Source organism: Talpa europaea (assembly GCF_964194135.1).
Source record: "Talpa europaea genome assembly, chromosome: 15".
In the NCBI taxonomy this organism is placed as follows: Eukaryota; Metazoa; Chordata; class Mammalia; order Eulipotyphla; family Talpidae; genus Talpa; species Talpa europaea.
The window spans coordinates 11,618,761-11,644,409 of NC_140083.1; the positions used below are offsets into that span (position 1 = coordinate 11,618,761).

A 25,649-nucleotide genomic window follows, 5' to 3' on the forward strand; every position below is an offset into this window, starting at 1 on the left:
CTTCTGACTTTTGACCCATTCTTGGTCCTCAGTTCCTAACCTGGTCTAGCACCTCCTTCAGAATTTACAGTCCAGATTATTAAGCTCCTTACTTTTAGATCTGATTCCCTGGCTTCCTAGTTTCATTTTTTCCCTTTTCACACTTCATGTCACAACTAGAAACATCTGCCTTTGTTGTTTTTAAGCTTCTTCTTAAGCATACTAACCCCACCTGATAGCACCCTACCTTGTAAATTGAACTTGGAAGGAAAAATCTAGGCTAGGAAGTGCCAGTAGGGGCAATAGACAGCTCACTCGCAGGACTGTCCTAGCCCAGCAGCGAGGCTACAAGGAGAATGTAGATTGGGGAGATGAAAGCAGGAAAGCAGTTGGCATTTGGGAACATTAAGAAATGGGGCTGGCACTAAGGTGAATTGTGGGTTGGTTGGTTCACTCAACTGTTCATTCACTTATTAATTCAGTGAGTGTTGAAGGCCTGTATGTGTTAGGTATTATATGAGGTTCTTGGAGTACAGGGTGAGCAATATAGTGCTCTCTGTTTATAGAGTTTTAACAAATATTAACAGTGGAGCTGGGGCCTCCCTGGTGGTGTAGGGGTTAAAGTCTCAGTGCTATCAAGCTATCACCAACCACTTTGGCAAAAGTTCAGTCCTTGGCAGGGAGTTACTCACATGGTTCAGCAGACCTCCACTGTCTCTATTGCTGCTCCCCTCAGCAGTGTATTTCAATAGATACGCCTGTTCTGTTCCCCACTCTGTCTCTGGTGAATCTTCTCACCCCTCCCCCCACACACACCTCTGGCCTATACCCCAGCTCTTGTATGCATAAATAAATAAATCTTGAAAAAATTATAAACATTGTAATGTATTTTGAAGTATCTTGTTATCTACTTTCTAAATGTACCTTCCAATAGTTTTCCCAAATCACCAATTTATAATACTACCACAGCTATATGTGACATAACTTTCATCAATATTTAGACAGTTATACTTAAAAAAAAAATCCGTATTATTGCTTATTTTCAAATATCTTTGAATTCTAGAAAGGTTGAAGATGTTTTTAATATGTATTTTTTTTTAAGATTTATTTATTTATGCATACAAGAGCTGGGGTATGAAAGGTCCATGCAGCAGGCCAGAATGCAAAAGCCTACCCGGAAGCCCACCTGGGGGGCAGGAATGCGGATACCTGCCTGGAGGACTCAGACAATGAGCCTCCCCCTCTCCCACTATGAGTCTCATCTCAGACAAAGAACCTCTACCTGCCCTACAAACTTTTCCCAACATATGAGCCCAACTACCCACCTGACCTCTCCTCACCCTATAAAACCCTGCTTCCCCCTAACAACGTGCGCGGCTTCACTGACCCCCACCTTGGGTGCGTGAGGTCCGCCGGGGGCGCAATAAACTTTCCCTCCCTTTGAGAAATGTAGCCTGGCTCTCCTTTTCTTTACCGCGCCGAACCTTTCAGGGTACAGGCCAGAGATGCAAGGTGGGGGGTGAGAGGACCCACCAGAAACAGTGGGGAACAGAACAGGCAGACTGACTGAAATACACTGCTGAGGGGACCATTGGGCGAGACAGGAGAGGTCTGCTGCGCCGTGTGGGTTGCTCCCTGGCCGGCTGGGGATTGAACTCGTGCTGCAGAGGCTGAGGATTGCTTCATAGTGCGGTGCTTAACTCCTTACGCCACCAGGGTGGCCCCTGTATTTTATTATTTTTCTTTTTGCCTATTTGTATTTTTTGCTTATGTATCTAGTAGGATGTCAGTTTTTTAAAAAGATTTATTTATTTATGTATATAAGAACTGGGGTACACAAAGGACACAGAAACATCAATTCCAAAGAACACCTGCACCCCTATGTTTATAGCAGCACTGTTTATAATAGCTAAGCTTTGGAAACAGCCCAAATGCCCAAAAATAGATGACTGGATCAAGAAGATGTGGTCCATATACACCATGGAATATCACTCAGCATTCAAAAAAGATAAGCACATGCAATTTGCAGCAACATGGATGGCGCTGGAAGGGATCATGCTCAGCGAAATAAGCCAGAAAGAAAAAGAAAAATACCGGATGGTCTCACTCATAGCAGGAATCTAGAAAACTTAAATAAGGGACCAGGAAAATGAATATAAGAAAGTGAAAATCAAAATCAACAAAAAACTATGAACCAGAGACACTTTTGGGGGGGTGGGGGCCGGGAGGGGAGGGATTGGGGTCAGAATGGGGCATGTGCAGTTGTATGGGGGAATATAAAAATAAAATTTATTATTTAATAAAAAAAAATTAAAAAAAATAAATTTAAAAAAAAAGAACTGGGGTACAGGCTAGAGGTGTGGGAGGTGAGAGGATACACGAGAGACAGAGTGGGGAACAGAACAGGCAGATAGACCAAAGTACACTGCTGAGGGGAGCAGTGGATAAGTCAGGAGAGGTCTGCTGCGCCATGTGGGTTGCTCCCTGGCTGGCCAGGAATCGAACTCATGCTGTAGTGGCTGCGGATAGCTTCATAGGTTTCGACTTAACCCCTTGCGCCACCAGGGAAGCCCCTGTTTTCATTCTTTTTTTTTTTTTTTTTTTAATATACCACCTTGTTTTTTTTTTTTTTTTTTAAAGATTTATTTATTTATTTATTTATACAAGCACTGGGTACAGTCAGAAGTGTGGGAGGGTGAGAGAATTCACCAGAGCCAGAGCGGGGAGCAGAGCAGGCAGAAGGACCAAGGTACACTGCTGAGGGGAGCAGCGGGCGGCAGGAGACGTCTGCGCGCCATGTGGGACCCTCCTCCGGTGGCCAGGGAGCAGCCGGGGATCGAACCGGCGCTGCAGAGGCTGTGGGCAGCTTCGCAACCCAGCGCTCAACCGCTGCGCCACCAGGGAGGCCCTGTTTTCATTCTTGCTTCTGGTCACAGTCACGGGTCTTGGCTTGCTCTGCTCCTAGATACATTAGAATCTTTTTCTGGGCCTCTTCCTTTTGCACTGTCAGCAAATTCCCTTGCATACCTTCCCGTTTCACAGGGGCAGAAGTAGCTGCTGGCCAAAGGACACGGGGAAAGGAAGACGGAAAGTTGGAGGACGGGAGGGCCTTATGTCTAGTGCCCTACACACCTCATGACTCTCAGCTTTTCAGCAAGATGAGGGGAGGTCAGGGGACGTGGACTTCCTGTCATCTTGAATGAATGTGTTTTTTTCTTTTCCAGTCCTAACTTAAGCTGCATTGTTTTCAACTCTGATCTCTTGGTTGGCATCTCTTAACGTCAAAAACATCGATAAGAAGCCATTTTGGATTCCAATCTGTTTGTAACAAACATTTTTAGGAGGAAGTCTCAGAAGCAGTGGAGGTAGGGGGCTGCACCAGGAAAAAAATTGTGATATTCTAACCAGGAAGCCAAGGCTGAGCAAAGTGAAATGAGCCGGGAGGCCAATGTGAATGTAAAGTGTGCCCGATTTGTTCTAAAGCCCCAGAAACCCATTCAGCCTTATATCTGCTGGACTCTGAATGACTGTCAAAAAGAGAGAGACTTTTTGGACAGCAACATCTTCCCTCAGCTGAACAAACTCTGCAATTCCCGGGGCACCTACTTCAAAGCTGTGGACCTGAGGTGGTCAGGGTTGAAGACCCAGGCACCTTTCCTTTCTAGCCGCTTTCGACAGCATTCTTGTCTCCACTCCCAGCACCTGAAACTCTGTCTGGATTATGTGAACAGCTGCTTTCCCTTTTTCATTTGTGTACTGGGTCACACATACGGGGACTTTTGTGCGGACTACTCGCCTGTCACCTTCTCCAAAGCAACTGACTTGTCAAATTTATCCATTGTAGAACAGAATCTCTACGTGGCTGCTAAAAATGGCTATCCTTGGGTCCTGGAGAATCCCAACTGCAGCCTGGTGGAGTACGAGATTATCCAGGCAGCCTTTCTGAACAAGTCTCAGTTCCAGTACTTTTACTTTAGGGTGGAAGCCACACTGCTGAAGACTTTGGACAATGACAAGGAGGAGACTCTTCCCTCCGGCTCCCTGACAAGTGATGAGGAGAAAGTAAAGATTGAAAAGTTGAAGGCCAAGATTACTAGCAGAGGGCTCCCGGTCAGGTTTTATAAAGATCTCAGTGAGTTGGGTGAGCTGGTTTTCAAGGACTGGTTGGGTGTGATAGAAAAACTTCACCCAACCTCTCTGATGACTGAACATACAGGTTAGTAAATATGGGGACAGCCAGTGTATTGTCAACGTAAGGTGAATGTTTCTGGTGTGTCTGCCTTTGTGAAAGGAATCTTAAAATGATTGAAAAATACTTTTTAAGGATTTAAAATTGAAGCCCTTTTCTAGGAAACATGCATTTCTCCATTTGAAAAAAATTGAAACTGAAAATAAGAGCACATCAGGGGTCATGGCAGATTACCTAGGAATAAGGGATCTTGGAGAAGACCCCAATTATCTGGCAGTTAACATGTGAATGTAGAACAGAGGTCCTCAGCCAGGGGCTGAATTTTTCCCTAAGGGACATTTCACTGTGTCTGAAGACATTTTTGGTGTCACAGTTGGGGGAAAGCTATTGGCATTGAACAGATTGAGGCCAGAGATTCTGTTAAACATCCCACAGAGCACAGCACAGCCCCCTTGAAAAAGAAGTATCCAACCCAAAATGTCAGTGCCCCCAAAGTTAAAAAAAGCCACATCTTAGGGGATGAGAGGTAACTTTTATTAGTTATCCTTTGTGTGTGTGATCACATTTGGTCTTCAAGCCCCGCAAAGTAGATACTACACTTCCTGTTTTACCAATGAGAAAAGTTGCTGCAGAGCTGTTAAGTGACTTACCCAATGTCACAGCATCAGTGAGGGATCATTCCAGGATGTGAACCTGGGTCCTTCTGATTCCAGAATTGATGCTTGTTTTCTTTGTCTCGTACTACTCAGAGGGTAGTAGAGCTAATCATGGCCAGCAGCCTCAGAATCACTTTGGAGTTTGTTAGAAATGCAGAATCCTCAGCTCTGTTCCATGTCACCTGAGTTAGATTTTACTTTTTATTAATGATAAGGTGAGTGGCATGCACATTAAAGATTGAAAAGCACTGCTTGGCATCATATTACCTCAAAATGATTACCTTTATTTTTGAAAATAATGTCTTGTATACATGGACCAATTTAAAAAGGGAAGAGCAATATCAATGTATGGCAGAGATTCTTTTCCTAGACCTTTGGTCAGATCTGTGAAATTGAAATTATATGAGAAGTAGAACATTTCTATGCATAGGTGTGGATTGGGAACTAGGAAGATGGCTTGGGTCTTTGATCAGATTCTCAAAAAATTCAGTGACCCAAAACCAGTTTATGAGTTACTGATATAAGGGCCCAGTTAATGGGAGAGTGCAAAATGATGGCAGGTGGTGCTTCTCAAATGCTTTCAGGGACCAGGCAGGCATAGTCCCTGTAATTTGATAGGGAGCCGATGTATCTGTGGTGAACAGGAGACAGCTGATCACCCCAAAGTCATTCATATTCAGTGCTTGGGATGAAATTCCACCTATGCTGATCTAACAAATCTCTGCCTGTAAGTCAAATCACTCTGGAGTCTGGAAAAGAGCTCTATATCAATTATAACTCTTTTAGTTGCAAGTGACTCAAAATGGCTTCAACCAAAAGGGAATGTATTATTAGTCCATATAACTTTATTTATTTTTTTAAAAAGATTTATTTATGCATACAAGAGCTAGGGTACAGGCTAGAGGTGTGGGGGGTGAGAGGATTCACCAGAGACAGAGTGGGGAACAGTGCAGGCAGACGGACTGAAATACACCTCTGAGGGGAGCAGTGAGCGAGACAGGAGAGGTCTGCCGTGCCGTGTGGGTAGCTCCCTGGCTGGCTGGGGATCGAACTTATGCTTCAGAGGCTGCAGATTGCTTCATAGTGCGGTGCTTAACCCCTTGCGCCACCAGGGAGGCCCCAGTTCATATAACTTTAAAGTTCAGGATTAGTTCTGGTTCAGATCAGGCTTTATCTGGTGGCCCCAGGGTCTGGTTTCTCAGTTTCTCAGCCTGGCTCTGCTGCCCTGATATTGACTCACCCCTTGGCTTTTCCATTACGAGAAGACGCTATAGCAGTTCCATGTTCAAGTCCAGCATAAGTGACTCAGAGTCCTAGCACTGAGCCTTCCTGATTAGCCTTCCTTAGGATTTCATGGACAAATGGCATTAAGAAGAGTAAACGGTTTGCTTGTAGTTTGCTTTCAGTAGATTTTGGAATGGATGGTGAAATATGGCACTGTGGGAGAAAGAAGGTGATAATGATACAGATGGGTAGATCCTCACTGGGCACTCATAATAACCATGTGTAATCGAAAGTGCAAAACCACAAATCTAAAATATTAAAACTTATCTCTTTGACCGTAAAGACTACAAGCACAACTTTGATCGTTTCTACCATGAAGAGTTTATTGAGAAATGCAAGCGAGTATTTGTTGTTTCCAAGGAGTCGAACAGGATCTTTGACATCTTGGAAAGATTTGCCTTAAAGGATATGGAATTCGATTTTAACAGGGCGGCTTCAGGTTCCAGTTTAGAGTCTATTCTCAGGTAAGATGTCAAGAAATCCCAAGCCATTTCACTGGGCTCCAAGAAAAACAGTAAATGTGATTTTCCCCAATTTGGAATGTCTTTCTGCCCATCCCTTCCTGTAAGAGAGCCCCCCTGTAAGCCACACTTGGGTAAAAATAGAGGGCAGGGGCTTACCATTTTTTTTGTTCCCCATAGATCAAAGTTGGTGTAAAGTAATTCCTGATGATGCAGTTACTTTAAGGAAAAGAGATTGGACTTGGAAATATGAATAATGCATCAGTACAGTAGTATATATACATTAAATGTCTAGGACGGGCCATATCGTTATTTGTGTTTGTATAAAGGGTCGCGTTTTCTTACCCACTGTCCACACTCCTTCATTGTTTTTCCATTGTCCTCTACATCGAACCCCCCATATCTTTTCCCACCCTGGTTGGTGACATACTTTGTTCACCATCTTTAGGTACGAAAAGGCTGGGACATGAAGAACCGTGTTTCCAAGGGGAACACCCCACTCCCCTGTCTCATCCCTAGATATAGGGAGGTTCACAGAACAGTTTTAGGTCCTCTCTCCTCACCCTCCAGTCCTTACCACAGATCTCATTTACTTTGTGAGACTTTTGTGGCTTGAAGTAAATCCTTAGTGGCAGGAATGGTCAGGGCTGCCCTGCACCCCCTGCCCTAGTCTCCCCAAGATAGCCTACCCACCACAGAGCAACGGGCCGTCTTGTGACTCTGAAAACTCGTGCTAGAGGAAGAGAAGTTATTTGGTTAAACAACATGGTACTCAGTCAGGATTGTTAAGACTTCTAGAGTTTGAGACATACAGGCCATGTGCTAAGACTCTTAGGTTTGAATAGGTAAATCCAAAGAGAAAGTTAGTTAATTGGCTGCCAGGGAAGGAAGGGGGGGGGGTGGCGTGTGTGGGAATGATTGCTAAGAGGTTTGTAGTTTCTTTTGGGGATGCTGATGGTGTTTTGGAATTAGATAGTGGTGATGTTTCTACTACCTGGTGAATATACTAAAAAACCACTGAACTGTAGTTCAGAACTGGGAATTTTTTGGTATGTGAATTGTATCTTATTATCATTTAAGTTTTTCAGAGTGCCTGAGAAATTTAATAAGCTTTACTGTGATTAAACAACTCCAAAGGTGCCCAGTAAAAATCCACTTAAATAAATCCTCTGAGATGAGTTTTGTGGACATTTAGGGTTGTGTTTGGTTTGCCATTTGGAAACAATGCTTTGTACTAGGAGTTCCTGAGTAGTGTGGGCAGGACAACAGAATAAGGCGTTCTAGAAGTTTTAAAGCATTGTCTTCATGACCAACCTTCTAGAGCGGTAGCATTCTTTTTTTTTTTCAATTTTGAAAGCAGCAGATTGAAAAGTTTTCATTTTCTAATTGTTTTTGAGAAGAAATCATTAAGACCCTAGTCTAATTATGGGCATGTATTATATTTGTGCTTTTTCTGTATTTTTACCGGCTAAGAACCAAGAAGTGTTCTAGACACAGGGCATACAGCCATGAACGAAAGAGACAAAAATCCCTACCATTCAAATTTGATGGTGAAATAATCAAAACAATAAGGCGTCAGTTCCTAATTCCTATTATCACACATGGAATTCTCACGGAATAACTACTATTCAATAATCCCGCCTTTGGTTTTCTATTTTAGTGGATTTTCAGACTGATCTTCTTGCTTTGCTGAACTTGAATGTCAGATTTATTTATTTAATTTTATTTTATTTCATGTACTTATTCAACAGTTTGTGATCCAGTACCATGCTAATGCCAGGTGCTGACTATCAGTAGCGAGTAAATGAGCCTGGTAATTCCCTGCATGGAACTTACATCAAAGAAAAATCACTAGACACAGAGTTATTAAATCATAGCTGTGTAAAGAACAGAACTGGATTCTATATGCAGTGATCCCCAGGGGCCTGGGAATTCCCTGCTTATCCAGAAGCTTTTTGCTTAAAAAGAAAGCAGAGGGACCAGTTATATTAAGTTTATACCACTTCAAAAAATCCTATTTCTGCAGTACTGTATAGGCAGGGCACCCTGGTAGGAGAGAAGGCTGATTATATGTGGGTCACTGACATGATGGCCATTTCATTGAATTTCTAGACCACAGTCATCAGGATTGATGGGATTCCTAGGCACAGGAGTGCTCTGATTTCTAAATTATCTCCTAAGATGTTGTATGGAGGACCAGTCTGTGGTGGCGGCTGTGGCCCTGGGGAGGAATGAGAGGACAGACACTAAGACAATGAACTTTAAAGGGTTGAGTCTCCCTCCCTGGGCCTCTGGGGAGGCTGAGCCCTTGACATAACCTGAGGTTCATATTGGACAAGTACCCTGAAATCTGCGTAGTTAGAACAGCCTCGGAAGGGACCATGTCTTTACCATGTCTTTATATAGGGCAGGGCTAAAACCCAGAAGGTGAATGACTTGTTTGGAGCTGACTCCAAAGTTTGAGCACTTCATAGCTCTTGGAGACAAATATATACAGGAAAAATTTCCCTTCCTTCCTTGATAAATCATCTTCACTACGTTTTACTCTTTTATTTTTCAGAATAAATTCCCTTCCGACTTACAAGTCCATTTTGCTCTTGACCGGAGACCGCGGTTGTGGGAAGTCCACTCTGATTGCCAGCTGGGTGAATGATTTCAAGAAGAAATACCCGGACCTGCTGCTGATCCCTCACTTTGTGGGCAGCACCTGTGAAAGCTGTGACATCATGTCTGTGATATATTACTTCGTCACAGAATTGCAGCATGCACACTATGGTATAGAATCAGACTTTTACATTCATTCAGGAAGGTTTCTGTTAGAAATCAGTTGTTCTTCCTTCTGTTCACATAGTTTTTTTTTTTTTTTGCTCCAATCTAAACTCCATATTTTCTTTTTTTTATTTTTAAATTTTTAAAAAATTAAAAAAAATTTAAGATTTATTTATTTTTATACAAGAATTGGGGTACAGGCCAGAGATGTGGGGGGTGAGAGGACCCACTAGAGACAGAGTGGGGAACAGAACAGGCAGACGGACCAAAGTACACTGCTGGGGGGAGCAGCGGGCGAGACAGGAGAGGTCTGTCCTGCCATGTGGGTTTCTTCCTGGCCGGCCGGGAATCGAACTCGTGCTGCAGTGGCTGTGGATTTCTTCATAGATTGCGTCTTAACCCCTGCGCCACCAGGAAGGCCCTAAACTCCATATTTTCTCATGTATATATTTATACCTTTTCTTCTTACAAAAAAATTTAATTTTCTTTTCTCCCTTCCTTCCTCTCTCCCTTCCTTCCTTTCTTCCACCCCTCTTTCCTTTCTCCTCCTTCTCTTATTAAATATTAGGTGACTCTCTCTCGTCATGTACCAGTACACTGGCCTAGGCAGCGTGGATACAACTGCCCACACAGCGCAATGTGATAAAGGGACAGGTGGCTGTTTGGGTTGAGTGTGTCTGTATTAGAGTCAGCTGCTACTACCCCTACCCTTCATTCCAGTGGCTTCTCAAGTGGAAGTTTAGTTCTCACTCATGGAACAGTCCAGTATGGGGTTCCTGGCTAGGTAACGAGCGGCTGGCCTCCATGTGTTGAATTGGGGACACAGGCTCTGTCCACCTTGAGACTTTCATGTGTGAGGGCCTCAGAGACTAGGCTTATTGACTAGAGGAAGAGGAAAAAGAGTGGAAAAAGCACCCTTGTTCCTGCAGAGTCCTGGCCAGGCAGAGTACATGTCACGTCAGCTGCCATTTTTCTGGTGAGAACTTGGCTGCCCTGAGCCCACACAGCCACATTGGAGTTATGGAAGCTGAGCTTGTGGTGGGGTGTGTGTGAACTTTTGGCAGGACAGCAGCCATCTTTCCTACACTCTTCAGGGAGATCTCATGAATAAGAAGGGGCTGGCTATGTGGTGATTGGAAGAAAGAACATTCCAGGCAGAAGGAACAGCTAGGGTGATACAGGCCCCAAACTGGAAACAAAGTTGAATGAGCGAAGAAGGAAAAGGAAGCTGGACTGTGGGGGGGCTGCAGGGCAGTTATACCAGCTAAAGCAGGAGGTGAAGATTGGCCACCCCACATGGGGGCTTTGTAGGACAGAATAGTAGGTTTGGACTCTCTTGAGTGGGGGGGCCAGTGGAGGGACATCAACAGGGGAGTGGTCTGATATGATTGGTATTTTTCCAGAGATCACCCATCATTTGTGGAAAATGAACATAGGGGAGCAAACCCGGAGGCAGGGACACTTGTTAGACGCTACTGCGATGGTCTGTGCAAGAGATGATGGTGACCTGGAGAAGGGCGATGGCTGGGGATGCAGAGGGCTTTGGACGGATGGAGAATTTGTGGTGACATTGAATATGGGAGTTGAGGAAAGGCATGAATTGAGAGCTCCTAGCTTGGGGCTCTGGGAAACTAGGTGGGTAGTAAGGGCTGTTCACTGACACTGGGCACCACTGGTGGGAGTGGGGCAGTGGGAAGCAAGAGTTCTACTTTGGATGTGTAATATTTAAGATGCAAAGTGTATACGGGGAATGATAACAATCTGGTGGTTCTAGAAGCAGCTGGGGAGCCTGACTGCCTGCATTCAGACCCCAGGCCACAGCTTCTTAGCTATGGGACTGTGGGCCAGTTCTTTTTAACAATGTGTGGCTCAGTTTTTCCATTTGCAAAATGTGGATAGCAAAAAGTGTGTTACAGGGAGTTTAGAGGATTAGTTAAGCTAGAAAAACAGACACTTAGCGTAGTGCTTGGCACAGAGTGTAGGCACTTGCTGTCTACTGACTCTTCTGTTTGAGTTTGACTCTGCTTTGGGGAACCCAGCCCTTGTCAGGCAGAGCAGTTCTACTCATGGGGGGTTTTGGGCACTGAGTGTGGGCCCGGGGTGAGTTTTGGCAGTGCTGTATCATCTCTGTATGAGGGCACAGATATTTGAGCTACTTTTTGTGTGTATGTGGTGCCTGTGTGCAAAGAGGGTGAACATGTGGGCATGAATTCTCAGCGGCTGCATTTCTCATTGCGGGTAAAGCATGTAAAATCAAAACCAGTAGCAGCAGGTGTGATTGGCTTTATAAAAAGGTGACTAATCGAACTCAGGTGGATCCCAAAGGTGTTGGGTCTGGCCCGCCTGATGATATAAACTCAATCATCCTACTCACCGATGCTGATTAAGTTCCCAAAGTGAATTGTTATCTTAATGAGTGTATTTTTAGGCACAGAAAGTTCCTAATAAACACAGCTGCTATCTTTTAAACAGATCTTTTGGCTGACAACAGTGAATAGATTCAGGAATGGCCTGTGAATGCGTGACAGCTGAGCAATACCTGGGGCTCTGAAAGAACACCCTGCCTGGGAAGGCAGGAGCCCAGGGGGCAGGGCTGGGGTTCTACATTTTTAATTTTGGCCCTGCTACTCCAAAGCTGTGTGATCTCAGGCAGTTTAATTAAGCAATCTCTGCCTCAACTCTCCTGTGTAAAAGTCAGATGGGATTCATCATGATTACCTCAGACAATTGTGTGAGGGTTAAGGGATAATAGATGGAAAGTACATAAAATGGTACCTGACCCAGTTGTCATGAATATTATTGTTTTTGTTGTTACTCCTCGCTAAGCTGGAGAAAGAGGCTGCACCCCCAGGAGGAAGCAGAAGGGGTACACTCAAGGCAGGCCTCAGGGTGGTTTAGCGGGGCTGGCTTTTCAGAGAACTGGTTTCACCTGCCTGAGGTGGGTGTGGGCAGAGGAGGAGGAGCTGCTGCTGAGAACAAAGCGGTGGGGTGGTCGCAGAGGTCAAGTGCTTGGGGCAGATTCAGCTTGTTTGCGGAGAGCACTTTCCTGTGCTCCTCCCCTGCTGCAGGCACAGCTTCTGTTTGGGTTGTGAGCTGGGGACCTCCGTAGCGGGGAATCCAAAGGCCCCACCAGCACAAAGCCCACTTTTCTGTCCCTCACTCATCCCTGCTTGTTAGATAAAGGGATCTAGCAGATGAAAGAAAACTGCTTGTAGTTAGTCAAGGAGGCAGACCTGACTCCAGTGGAAGACAGTGGAACAGGCAGGTAGGTGCTGTCTTCACACTGGACACGACCACAGAGCAGTAGCTCCCACTGTAGACTAAGATGGGGTGTCGTATTCAAGGCTCAAACATCATAAGCAATATTGCTATGAGGGTTGTGATTTTCTGAAATGGCAAATAAGTCGGTGTCATTTCAGACAAAACTGCGTGTAATCTGTCAATTTAAGCCTAGTTGCATACTTCTAGAAAATTAAATGTGTTTTAAACTTGTGCAAAAATACTTTGTGCTTACATGCAAAATCAAATTGATTTCTACAGGAAATGATAAAATTTTTGTACCTTTATGTGACCGTCTGATAAACATTGAAAGTCAGGGACAGTGACTGCCCTGTATTGTAGGGTGTCTGGAATTCCTGGAAGGTCCCTGCTGAGTCTCCCCCTCCACATCCCCCCTCTCCAAGTAACTTCCTGCTTTTTAAATGTTCATGCATTTCCCTACCTCTGGACCTTTGGCCAATGCCTTTCTCATTTGATAACCTTGCCCTTGCCTCTGCCCGTGCATTCTCCAAAGCTCCTCCCAAATGTCTTCTGCACAAAGTCTTTATTCATTGTGATGGTTCTCCATCAAATTCCACTAGCCTTCAGACTCATTTCTGCCTGAAAGGAATTTTTATTTATTTATTTATTTTTATTTATTTTATTTTTTTTTTTAATAGAGGCATGCTTTATTTATTTGTTTGTTTGTTTTTGCTTATACATGCACTGGGTACAGTCAGAAGCGCGGGAGGGTGAGAGAATTCACCAGAGCCAGAGCGGGGAGCAGAGCAGGCAGAAGGACCGAAGTACACTGCTGAGGGGAGCAGCGGGCGGCAGGAGAGGTCTGCACGCCATGTGGGACCCTCCTCTGGTGGCCGGGGAGCAGCCGGGGATCGAACTGGCGCCGCCGCAGAGGCCGTGGGCAGCTTCGCAACCCAGCGCTCAACCGCTGCGCCACCGGGGAGGCCCGGAATTTTTATTTTTTAATGTACAGAACCTACTTTCACTTCCCTTAACTCTTGAATTTATATTGTAGATCATTTATCGCCTGTCTTCAGCACATAATAGGCAACCAATAAATATTTGCTAAGCATAATTACTCATTAAGTCTAAAAGGATCTTAATCCATTAAAGTTTCTTTGTATCACTTGATTTTCTAAATCCTATAATATGGATCCTACAATAGAATATGGCTACATTGCTAAGGAAAATATTGCTTTAGGAAAAATAAAAGTAGGATAGAAATTATAGGTAGAAAAATGCTCTCAAATATGAGGTAGTTGGGGTGCTGCCACTCTGTCTCTTAATCAGTCTGAAAGTTGACTCACATGACTTCCTTTGCTGGTTCATAACTCAGCTCTCCCCAAGTAATTTCCAGCATCCAAGGTGGGGGTGGGGGGTGGGGTGGGGACCAATGTTGTGGGTGGAGGAATTTAGGTTGGGTTATGTTAAGGTGGGCTAAGACCAAATAGATTAAGCAGCAGATGGGAGGTGCTGAATGTGAGCACTGCCTGTCCACCACCCCTGCCACCCCCCTACCCCCCCCCCCGTATGGCTGTGACCCTTAAACAAGACACCTATGATTAGGGGCTGTGAAACTTCACAGAGCTCACAGCCTGACTTCTCTCTCTTCCCAACCAACTCTTTGTAACATGATCTATTTTTGTATTTCAGAAAATGAGAATAATGCTTTGGACTGTACAAAATGTTTTTTAATCTAAATTACTGAAATGTATAGCAGACATGTGCTGGTAAATCTCACTAGCCCTTTTGGGTGGAATAATTTGAGACTGGGAATCAGACACATGCATATAGGCATCAGCTGATCAGGCATGAGCTGCATTCATTGTCCCCAGCCCCCACCCCCCATGCCTCCCCTCCTGTTAACATATTTTTGCAATCATGGAAACATTTTCATCTAATTTGAACAAATTTCTATGCGGTAGGTACCCAGCTCGAAACGGATATTCTTAATGAAGACTCAAACATCTTGGTCTTTTCACTACTTGTAGATGTGTTCATTGCTTCCATCAGCTTAAAGCCATGTGTACTCGTACTAGATGGAATTGAAGAGTTGGTTGGCATTTATGGGATTTCAGGACAGAAGGTAATGTATTTTTAAAATAATACCTATTTTATTTTATTTATTTATGCATACAAGAGTTAGGGTGCAGACCAGAGGTGTGGGGGATGAGAGGATTCACCAGAGACAGAGTGGGGAATAGAACAGGCAGATCAACTGAAATTCACTGCTGAGGGGAGCAGCAGGTGAGACAGGAGAGGTCTGTTGCTCCATGTGCTATGCCTCGGCCTGGAACCCATGCTGTAGTGTCTGTGGATAGCTTCATAATGCTGAGACTTAACCCCTTGAGCCACCAGGGAGGCCCGAATAATAAATATTTTAATACTTATCAAAAGAAAAGATGTACGTTGTACTTTTCCTTTGCATTGCCTATCTGGAGTTAATTGCCTATCTGGTATTGCTTATAAAAAGTTGCAGCTTTATATTTTATTGAACAAATACTTATATAATACGAACGTTTTAATCTCTCCACCACCCTCCAAGAGAGAGGCTGTGGATGGTCTGGATGGTCGAAAGTGCTAAATGGGGGCTAGGGGATGCTCAGAATTCACACATCAGCAGTCTGGTTCCAGAAACTGTGGCCTTTATGCCCACACAGCTCTGGCCCCTTATTTTATAATTTGGTCAGGCAATTATTGGGCCCCTGCTGTATTCTCATGTTTTGTGTTTTGGTCTGCCTGCTCTGCACTGAATTTACCAAATCTTGTTGATTAGTCACTCTTTTTTGTTTTTCTCCCTTTTGAAGTGTTAATGGACCAATGGAACCTCTCATACATAGTTATCAGTGTTTATGTTGTAAAGCATTTTCTCCAAAACTTCAAAATATACACACTTACAAATTATCTAAGTAATATGTTTCTTATAGAAAATATGATAAAGAGAAAGAAAACAGGAAGTTAAATATATCCACAGTTTCACCACTGTTGAACATTTGGGGTGTAGCCTTTTTTTATGGATGTCTATATTTGCATCTGTGTTTATTGTAATGAAGTTGCTCTCCATAATGTTTTGTATCCTGCTTTTTCATTTAAGACGTGGCAACACTCAACAAACCACATTTTCAACAAATAATTATTGGCCACTTACTGTGGTGAGTAATTATTACTGCTTACTATGCATGGTGAGCAGAGACAGACATGATCTCTGCAAAGAAAGGCAGCTCCCATTCCAGCAGGGATTGGCAGGTATTGCTGTTATCACACAAATAAGTATAAAATTACAACTGTGACATGCCACCCAGGATCAGTATGTAGTGTTGTGAGAGTCTCTAGGGAAGGAGTTGGCCTTCGGAGAAGGCTTCCTGCAAGAAGGGCCACAGGCAGAGCTCTGCAGGAGGAGGGACTGTCCTGCAGTTCCCCTAAGCGTTTCAGTGCTGGGTAAGGAGGTGCCCTGGGGCCAGGCCCTTGCTTTGAATCTGCTGCCTCCTATCAGGATGAATTAGACAGGACATTGAGCCCCGCTGTGCTTCAGCCTCCTCCTCTGCCTTTGTAGAGGGTTGTTAGGAGGACTGAGTGAGTTAGTGTGTAGAACTATACCCAGGACTCCATTCATAGATGGTGGCCAAGTGATGGCATGAAGACAGTGTCATTGAAAGGAGACTGTGCTGCTTTCGTTTCCTGAGAGGTGACATGCCACAACACCAGGGTTCCAGGGGGAAGTAACAGGATGGTCAGGGGTGAGGACAGGAGCTAGTTTCCTGGAAATCCAAGGCCAAAGCCTTCATGGGGTCTCCATGGGGAAAGGAAGGCAGGTGGAGGAAATAGTTGAGGACTGATTTCATGTGAATAATGCCAGAGGACTTAGGGTGTAGGTCCTGCCTCTAGTTGTCTGGTCCCTGGCCCTGGGGTGATTTAGAGCAGGGATGTGTTAGATAAGAAGGCAGGGGGTGGGTATCGCCTTGGATTGGTCTGCAGGTGAAGTGGACCTGGAGACCCTACCCTCAGGAATTAGCCAGCCTTGGGAGAAATGGCCTCTCTCTGGATCATTAAGGTTCCTGAGAGAGTAAAAGCATCATAAGATTAAAAAATGTAATACAGTTAGGAAGTGAAGACACACTCAGCATACTACCTGCACCTGAGCAGTCCGTGTGTGATGATAGGTGTTCTCAGGCAAAGAGGTGAGAAAGATGAAGGCATCAGGATAAGGTCTTACTATCCCATGATAAACCCACTTAATTAGGCTGCAGAAAGTGACAATTCTTCAGTTCCACACAGTTCCACACAATCCCTCCTTTTTCAGTGGAATGCATCACTGTAGGTCATCTTCAGAAGTCTGTGATTTTGTTCAATTACCTGCTTGTGGGAACCTTTTTTTTAGAGCTCACATTGGCACAAGTTCATAACAGGTAGGTGAGTGAGTCAGTCTGGGTCTAGGGACTTGGTTGGTATTTTCTTGTCACCATATTGCTTACTATCCAAGTCACTGGTAATAGCTTAATTCCAAGTAGTTTTAAAGTCTTTACAGTTTCCAAATGTCTCGGACTCTCTCCATCAGGCAAAAGACTTTTCTTGGCTGCCCCCCTCAATCGCACCTCATTGCAAATTTATCATGAGCACCGTCTCCTGCAGCCTGTCCTACAAGGCGCTGTGTGCCCGATCAGATGTAAAGATGGTGGAGCTCAGTAACACAGGAGACAGCGAAGCAAAACTCAACATCTTTTGCCAGCACTTCTCCATTCCCCACAACAAAAACCTCTTTGAGCAGACCAGACAAATTCTGAAGAAGAAACCCAACATGAGTCCTTTAAAACTCACAATCCTAGCAAATGAATTGAAAGAATGTAGAATCTACCGAGATGAGTTTCAATGTCTGAATGAGTACCTGGAGGTGATCTCGCTTCAGGAGCTGTGGGAATTGATTCTGAAACGCTGGACTGAAGATTATAGTTGGACTTTTAAACAAACAAGGGCAAATTCAGACACTGTGGCTTCAGGAGAAGGTAGGCCTTGGCCAGGATGGATAACTTGGTCTGAATCCACAGGAAGAAAGACCTGTGATGGACAAATCCTTGCCCTGGGGAGGAAGGCCTAGGGTAGGGTTGTCCAGGAAAATAGAGGATGCCCAGTTAAATTTAAATCTCAGATAAACAATAAATCAACTTTTCATATAACTATGTCCCATATACTGCAGGGCACATACTTACACCCAAAATTACTTGGGTGACAGATAACTACCATAATTTTCAGTATATCTCAATGTTTTGCATGGCACATACTTATATCTAAAACTAATTTGTTGTTTATCTGAGACTCAGATGTAACTAGCTGCCCTGTTTTTATATTTGCCATACCTGCAACCCTACCTGTGGTGCTGACTGCTAGCACAACTATATTTGGCACAAATTTCAGTCACATTTTTCAGAAATTCAAGAAATAGGCCTTTATTATTTCTATAGCTCAATCTCTTTTGAGTCTACGGTTCAACTGATGGCAAAAACCTAATCTGGTTGACTCAGTTTCATTTCACCAATCGTTTTCAGTCAATTCAGGATTTTTCCTAGCCAAGCAAAGATGAGAGTCTTTCCTGTGTGTCTGTGGGCTTGAGGGTCTATCCTCAAGCAGGTTGTCACCTGCTGCCTTCCACTGAGGTAGTCATGGCCGCACACAGTCCACAGACACCGCTGTCCCTCCTTTCTTGGCATCCTGTAGGACGCCAATGTTTCCACCTCTTTTGGTTTGTTGGGTCAAAGCTGCCATCTACGGCCACCCGCTGCTGCATTCCCTCATCCTAATGCAAGGAGGCCACTCTCCTCAGCTAACTCCCGCCCTCTTCTTGAACTTACAGCCTTGGAGCTACTCAACGTTCTGGCAGAGAATGTCTGTGCTCCACATCTCTTAGAGACCCGGTCCCCACGAGTTCCCCCTGTGTCCTCTGAGCCATTTCTCTGGCTCTTTCTGGTGGTGTTGGGACCTCTGCAAAGCTGTGGCCTTCCAGGCTTTCGAGGGAAAGCACAGCTTGATCATCACGTTGCCTCCATAGGGCTGAACGGCTGGGTGGCCGACGCTCTGTGCTTATTGAGCATCTCGCATGGCGGGTTGACCGACGGTGAGATACTCCAGCTTCTGGCCATGCTGGGCTATAGGAATCGGCACAAGGTGACGATGTTGCACTGGGCTGCCTTCCGCAACGCTGCCAGGCAGTGGGTCCAGGAGAAGCCCAATGGCCTCCTGTACTTCCGGCACCAGTCCCTGAGAAACGCCGTGGAGCACATGCTGCTGGGTAAGACTGGAACCTGTGTAGAGACCTCCTGGGTAAGGGGCGGTGAGAGTCGCCTACCAGGGAGAGCATGTAGCTGGCATGTCTCAAGTGGAATTGACTCTCTAAACATATGAAAATGGTGATATAAATTGAGACTTGTCCTTGGCGGTAGCCTGACTCCAATGGCTGATCTCCCCAGGGTTTATGCTCTGAGAGGCTTCTGAAGGCTTCTGTCCAGGGCCACTCTATTGGATCCACAAAGTCATGTGGGGCCCACTGTGAGAAAACCCCTACCTGAAGCCAGAGTCCCTCTCTTTTGTCCCCACGTGTCCAGTCCCCAGAGTGCCAGGGTGGTACTAGTTCATCAAAGTGGGCAACCCGGGCCACACATGCCCTCCTCTCAAGTCCCTCACCCTTCTCAGGCTCTTGGGGAGCCTCGTAGAAAGCCTGCTATTTCTTTTTGAAACCCCTCACCCCATACAAACTTCCAAAAACCCAATCTACGAAACCCATTTGTCAGCCTGTATTGAGTGGAAGGTGTCACTATAACCTAATGGCTAAAAGTGGGGTGTTGATGCCAGAATGGGGGTGAGCCCTGGCTTTCCCACTTCCCAGCTGATGCCCTAAGCTGAGCCACTTTTCCACCCTGTGCCCAGATCCTGCATTCATATAATCACGGTGTGCCAGCGCATGGAAGAGGGGGTCGTCTTCTTCCTGTCGGGCTCTGAGCAGTACACGCACGCCTGCACGAGCTTGCACAGTTTATACCAGCTGACACAGATTCTCCCAGTGGGTAGATATTCTGGAAGTCACCCCAGCAGCAATGCAGAATGGCTGTCGGAACAGTGGGCCTTGTTTTGTTATCCAGGCCTTCCTTGTCTTGTTGTGCTTTGCTTTATTGCACTCTGTAAACATTGCACTTTTTACAAATACTACAACTTTTTACAAGGTTGGTGGTAGTTCTTCAAGCCAGTCTCTCAGCTCTGCATTGCCTGTATCATGTGTTCATGTCCTGTCTAATCACATTTGGGCAGTTCTTATCATATTTCAAGCTTAGTCCTTATTTATCTGCCATGGCGATCTGTCATCAGTGATCTTTTTGCTATCATAATTATTTGGGGGCATCATAAACTGCTCCCTTGGAAGGTGGTGAATTTATTTATTTTTATTTTTTTAAATTTTATTTCTTTATTTTCTCAAAGGAAAGGAAAGTTCTTGCTGTGTTTTTTTTTTTTTTTAAGAGATTTATTTTTGTTTATTTATGCAAGCACTGGGTACAGTCAGAAGCGCGGGAGGGTGAGAGAATTCACCAGAGCCAGAGCGGGGAGCAGAGCAGGCAGAAGGACCAAAGTACACTGCTGAGGGGAGCAGCAGGCGGCAGGAGAGGTCTGCGAGCCATGTGGGACCCTGCCCCGGTGGCCGGGGAACAGTCGGGGATCGAACTGGCACTGCAGAGGCTGCGGGCAGCTTCGCAACCCAGCGCTCAACCGCTGTGCCACCGGGGAGGCCCTGGAAGGTGGTGAATTTAGTGAGTGTGTGTGTTTCACGCCCCACCAGCAGGCTGTTCCCCATCTCCGGCTCCTCAGGCCATCACCCGTCCTACCATCAGTTTGCTCGGCTACCCCTTGGCCTGAATGAGCGCCAGGCGGTGGGGTAACATCGCCCACATGCATGCCCTCAAATAATTGAAAGTGCTTATTTAAGCGGTAACCATGGTGTGTATTTAAAATAGAAAAGTAGGCTGCAAATATTTCCTTGGGGGAGGGGGAAGACTCAAACTGAAAAATAAACACTTTAAAGCTGCTGAAAATCTAGGTCAGTAACCAATGCTTTGGAAAATGCAACCTGACTTAGAAGATAGTTTTAATATTTCAGGTTTTTTTCAAACTACCTGACTTTTGTGGTTCTAGTGTTTTCATTGACTGAGAAGTCAGTCGCTGTCAACTGTAATGGATTTTTCCATAGGTGTGATCATGCCTGTCAGAGAAAGCAGCCCCTACTCCTTTCAGAACCCCACAAATCACAAGAAAATACAATTTCATGGAGCCTTGGTCAGATACTTCGGGCAGCAAACTGCATTCTGGAGGGTGTATCAAGAACTGCCATGGCATCTGAAGATGAGCAGCTGCTGGGAGGAGCTGAGCAGCTTCCTCTCAAGTCCGAGGTAGGGCCTGACGTTTGGTGTGTGTTTGGCAGACTTAGGTTGGCTTCTGCCAGCGCTGTGTTCAGGCCCTCCAGTTAGGTTCTCTTGAACATGATGCCTCCACCCACTTCTTCCTTCATGTGGGTGGGACCATCCCTGGGCATCACCTCCTGTGCCTAATGGGTCCCTGGGGTGGCTCCATCTGACCACCTGGCTCTGCAGAATGTTCTTGCCCTTCTTGAAGTTACATAGACTCCTCTCAAAGCGAAGAGGCCTTGTGCTTGTGAGCGAGGAAGAGAGCTGGACAGGAATAAAGATTGGCACGTTCTCTGGGTAGATCCTCCCCTGCTCCCTCCCCTGATTTCCCCTTCTCTCTCTCTTCTCTTTCACTCCCTCTTCCCCTTTCCTCCTTTCTCCTCCCCTCTCCTCCCCTCCCACTTCCTCCTCTTTCCTCTTACACATCCTCCAGCGAACATCTATCATTGACACACTCAGTCTCCCACGCTGCTCTAGGCCTGGGGCTGCAGCTCCAAACCCTTAGCGGGGAAGATGTGGACCAGAACAGCTCCACTGGGTGGCACATGCCTCGCTGGAGCAAGGGCACAGAGCTGTGCCAGCTCAGGAGAGGGAGGGGCTTGCTCTGCTGGCAGATTCAAGGACCTGTCCAGAGGGGGTTCTTGGGCAGAGGCTTGGCATTGGCTTTGACACTGAGGAGTGACAGGCACATATTTATCTGGTGACCTAGTTTAGGATTAGGCTGGTAGACTGTGGTGAGTGCAATAGCTGCCTTCGAGGCATGGAATACTGAAATGACTTATCTTTATACACTGTATTACCAGCATCACAGACCTTCTGTCAAAGATCCAAAGCCCGAGCTTCTGGACAAGGCTGCACCTTGTCCACTACTGGAACGTGTTATTTGAAGCTGGATATGATGCCACCAGGGCCTATTTATCCACCGTGGCCAAGGTCAAGGCAGACGGATGCCACAAGATGAAGAAGAAAGGCACGCTGTCAGGTGCGGTGAGTGATGACATGCATCAGTCTGTTTTGCTAGGCTGTATAGGGTGGCCAAGAGTTACTCTTCTCCATTTTGTTCAATAACTGACCAATCTGACAGATCTCTCTGGTGACCCATCCTCACAATTTTTTTTATTTTTGTGTAGAAGATCTGTGGTGTAGGCCAGAGCTGTGGGAGGTGAGAGGATTCACCAGAGGCAGAGTAGGGGAGCAGAACAGGTGAATTGACTGAAATATACTGCTGAGGGGAGCAACGGTGGGGTGGGGGTGGGGGAGTGAGACAGGAGAGGTCTGCTGTGCCATATGTGGGCTAGCTCCCTGGCCAGGGATCTGAATTCAGGCGAACTTTGGCCTTAATGGTAATAGCGCTGAGACTTAACCCCTATGCCACCAGGGAGGTCCCTTCCCTACAGTTTAAGCGAGCAATTTCCAAAGGTAGGATATCAGGGGGGAAAGTGTTAATTTTGAAGTGAGTAACAGTGTACCTGGGCCATCCCTCATTGGGCACTGCTGACAGCAATGCGTGAAAGAGGCTACGGAGTTCAAAGTGAGTTCAAACCAGGTCAAACATGGATCCCTGCTCTCGGGGATGGGGTGGAGGGTGGTGGGGGGTTTACTGTATAGTGACCATAACAGATTTTGAATATTTATTATGAGCCATACTCTAAGTTAGGTTATTTTATATGTACTGTCTTGTGTAATTAACATGGAATTTCTGTAACACTATTCATGTCTTTATTGAATGATGAACATGGAGTCTCAGAAAGGTGAGGAAAATTACCCATGACAGTTGGGAATGGATCGGGCTATCCTATCCCACCCCCACCCTGGACCTTAAACATCTAGCCTTCACCTTTACTCTTATTACCATGTCATTTATGTAATCTTGGGATCTGCCTAATCCACGCATCCTCCATGGAGAAGGACCCCGGCCTCAGAAGGGCACCGGTATATGCATAAAGCCACAATTCATTTGAAAATGTGTCAGTGCTTAGGGATGGGGGCGAGTGCTGTCACTCTTCCAAATTGATTCAGCAGTGTTTACTGGGTGTCTGTGTGGTGCCAAACATGGTGCCAGACACCAGGCACGCAGCCGTGACAGAGGCAGCTGTGGCTTCCGCCCTGCTGGATGTGTGGTCTAGTGTAAAATCTACAGTGTGCAGAGCAATCCAGCCTGAGAGCTTCACAGCAGGGGCATGGAGCCTATAGGAGGGCGGGAGGCCTTGTCTCAGAAACAGCGGGTATCACCATGAAGAAGTGATATTTCATCTGAGGCGCGGAGGAGCCAGAGTCAAGAGGGAGAGTGGGGAGTCAGAAGGACTGAACAAGCCCATTTTGTTAATATGATTAACATGTGAGTTCTAGACCCATGGGCACTAGAGAGGAATCTGACTCCCGGACTGCGAGTGCAGAGGTCAAGCTAAGGACTCAGCCCTGAGCCTAAGAGCCGTGGGGATGTAGGTATGATGTGACAGGTTGGGATTTAACAGGTCACTCTGGGTGGGGTGTGATGGGTGACATGGGGAGGGACAAGCATGGCTTCTTGAAGATTCGTTAGTGGTAATGAGCAGGTAAGAGGCAGTGCTGGCCTAGACCAGGGGGTGACCATAGGCACCTAGAGGAAGGCCTGCATGGAGAATATGAGGGGGTGGTTAACGGGAGATGGGGTGTGGACAGTCCCATGGTTCTGACCTGAATAACTGGGTGGGTGACATTGCCGTCGACCCAAATGGGAGACACTCCCAAAGGAGCAGGGTTAGGGGACGAAGCCACGTGGAGTCTGGATTGACTGTAGAATGCCGGGTGGGGGTAGCGCCTGGTCTCAGAGAAAGAGATGCCAGGAGCATGAGCATACTGAGGGGAATAGCGCCTCCAGGGACTGGAAGAGGGGAGCTCTGCAGGGTGAGCAGAAGAGGACCCTGCAGCGAGGGGAAGAGATGGCAGGTGAGAGAGGCAGGAGGAGAGCCTGGGGACAAAGGAATGAGAAATTCCAGGGGGAAGAAGGATGTCAATTAAGTGCTTTTAATTAACTGTTTAATATTCCATTTTATTTTTTTAATTTTTAAAATATTTTTATGTAACACAATCTATTCTGAATATTATCATTTCCACATGCAATCCCTATAAAAGGCGTAATGAGATTATTTTAAAAAATATTTTATTTTATATAATTCTTACATCATTTTTCATCTTTGCACAATGTATGCATTTTCATTTTGGTTATATTCCCCATATAATTGCCCCCCCCCTTATTTTGACTCTAGTCCTTCCTCTCCCCGCCCCTCCCTTCACCCCACCCTGTAGTGTGTCTCTGGTTTATAGTTGCTTGTTGATTTTGATTTTTACTTTGTATAGATTAGTCTTTTTCCTAAATTTAGGTTTCCTAAATTCCTGCTATGAGTGAGACCATCCGGTATTTTTCTTTTTCTTTCTGACTTATTTCGCTGAGCATGATCCCTTCTAAAAATATGGAATGCTTCACGAATTTGCGTGTCATCCTTGCGCAGGGGCCATGCTAATCTTCTCTGTATCGTTCCAATGTTAGTATATGTGCTGCCGAAGCAAACACTAATATTCCATTTTAAATGATTTTCTTTGCTGTGCTGTGTGGAAATCCTCCTCTGATACGGCTACATTTTTAGCAAAAGACTGTTACAAAAATTGTTGGGGGCATGAGTAGACTCCACTGTGCTCAAGTTTAAGGGAGCAGGGATGAGCGCCTGGCAGCAGCAGCCACAGAAGAAAGTCTTGTGGGCTCTCCGTGGGGACGTAAATTGGTGCAGTCATTATGGAAAGCAGAATGGAGGTTCCTCAAAAAATTAAAAATGCAAATTCCATTTGACCTGGTTATCCCACTTCTGGGTATTTATCTGAAAAATATAAACACACTAATTTGAAGAGATAGATGCATCCCAAGTTTAATGCAACATTATTTACAACAGTCAAGAACTGGCAACAACCTAAGTGCCTGTCAGTAGGTGACTGGATAAAGAATATAGAGACTCTGCTTCACTGTGCTATGTCTACACCGCAGGATACTACTCAGATATAAAGGATGAAATCCTAGAGTGTATTAGTGAAACAAGTCAGCTGGAGAAAGGCAAACACTGGATGATTTCACTCATCCTGGTGTGCAGAGAACAAACAATGCCCTAAATAAAAATAAGCTTCCACACGTTCCTGGTTACCAGAAAGAAGAGGAAAAGGGGGTGGGGAAATCAGGTAAAAGGGATCAAACATGATAGGAAGGATGGAACTGGATAGAATGGGTGAATTTAGTGTAGTGTAGACACATATTGACTTTAATGATGCTTATATATATTTTTAAAAGATTTATTTATATATACAAGAGCTGGGGTACAGGCCACAGGGGTGTGTGTGTGTTGGGGGGCGTGAGAGGATTCACCAGAGACAGTGGGGAACAGAACAAGCAGACTGACTGAAATACACTGCTGAGGGGAGCAGCGGGCGAGTCAGGAGAGGTCTGCCGCGCCATGTGGGTAGCTCCCTGGCCTGCCGGGGGATCAAACACGTACTGCAGTGGCTGCGGACAGCTTCATAGGTTGCGTCCTAATCCCTTGTGCCCGCCACCAGGGAGGCCCAGCGATGC

At 45.6% G+C, this 25,649-nt stretch overlaps 1 protein-coding gene across 1 annotated transcript in view; it reads left to right on the top strand.

The window, feature by feature from the left end:
* Positions 1-3,411: 3,411 nt before the first annotated feature.
* The window catches only part of LOC311184726 (putative tetratricopeptide repeat protein 41), a gene marked incomplete at both ends in the record, with an annotated part of 52,365 nt that continues 30,127 nt past the window's right edge, over positions 3,412-25,649 (top strand). The window contains 8 exons of the mRNA XM_084254916.1: positions 3,412-4,195; positions 6,392-6,572; positions 9,130-9,344; positions 14,543-14,703; positions 17,173-17,617; positions 18,658-18,897; positions 20,842-21,040; positions 21,859-22,037. Of these exons, the coding sequence (XP_084111042.1) occupies positions 3,412-4,195; positions 6,392-6,572; positions 9,130-9,344; positions 14,543-14,703; positions 17,173-17,617; positions 18,658-18,897; positions 20,842-21,040; positions 21,859-22,037 (2,404 nt within the window). The remainder of the gene's footprint in view (positions 4,196-6,391; positions 6,573-9,129; positions 9,345-14,542; positions 14,704-17,172; positions 17,618-18,657; positions 18,898-20,841; positions 21,041-21,858; positions 22,038-25,649) is intronic.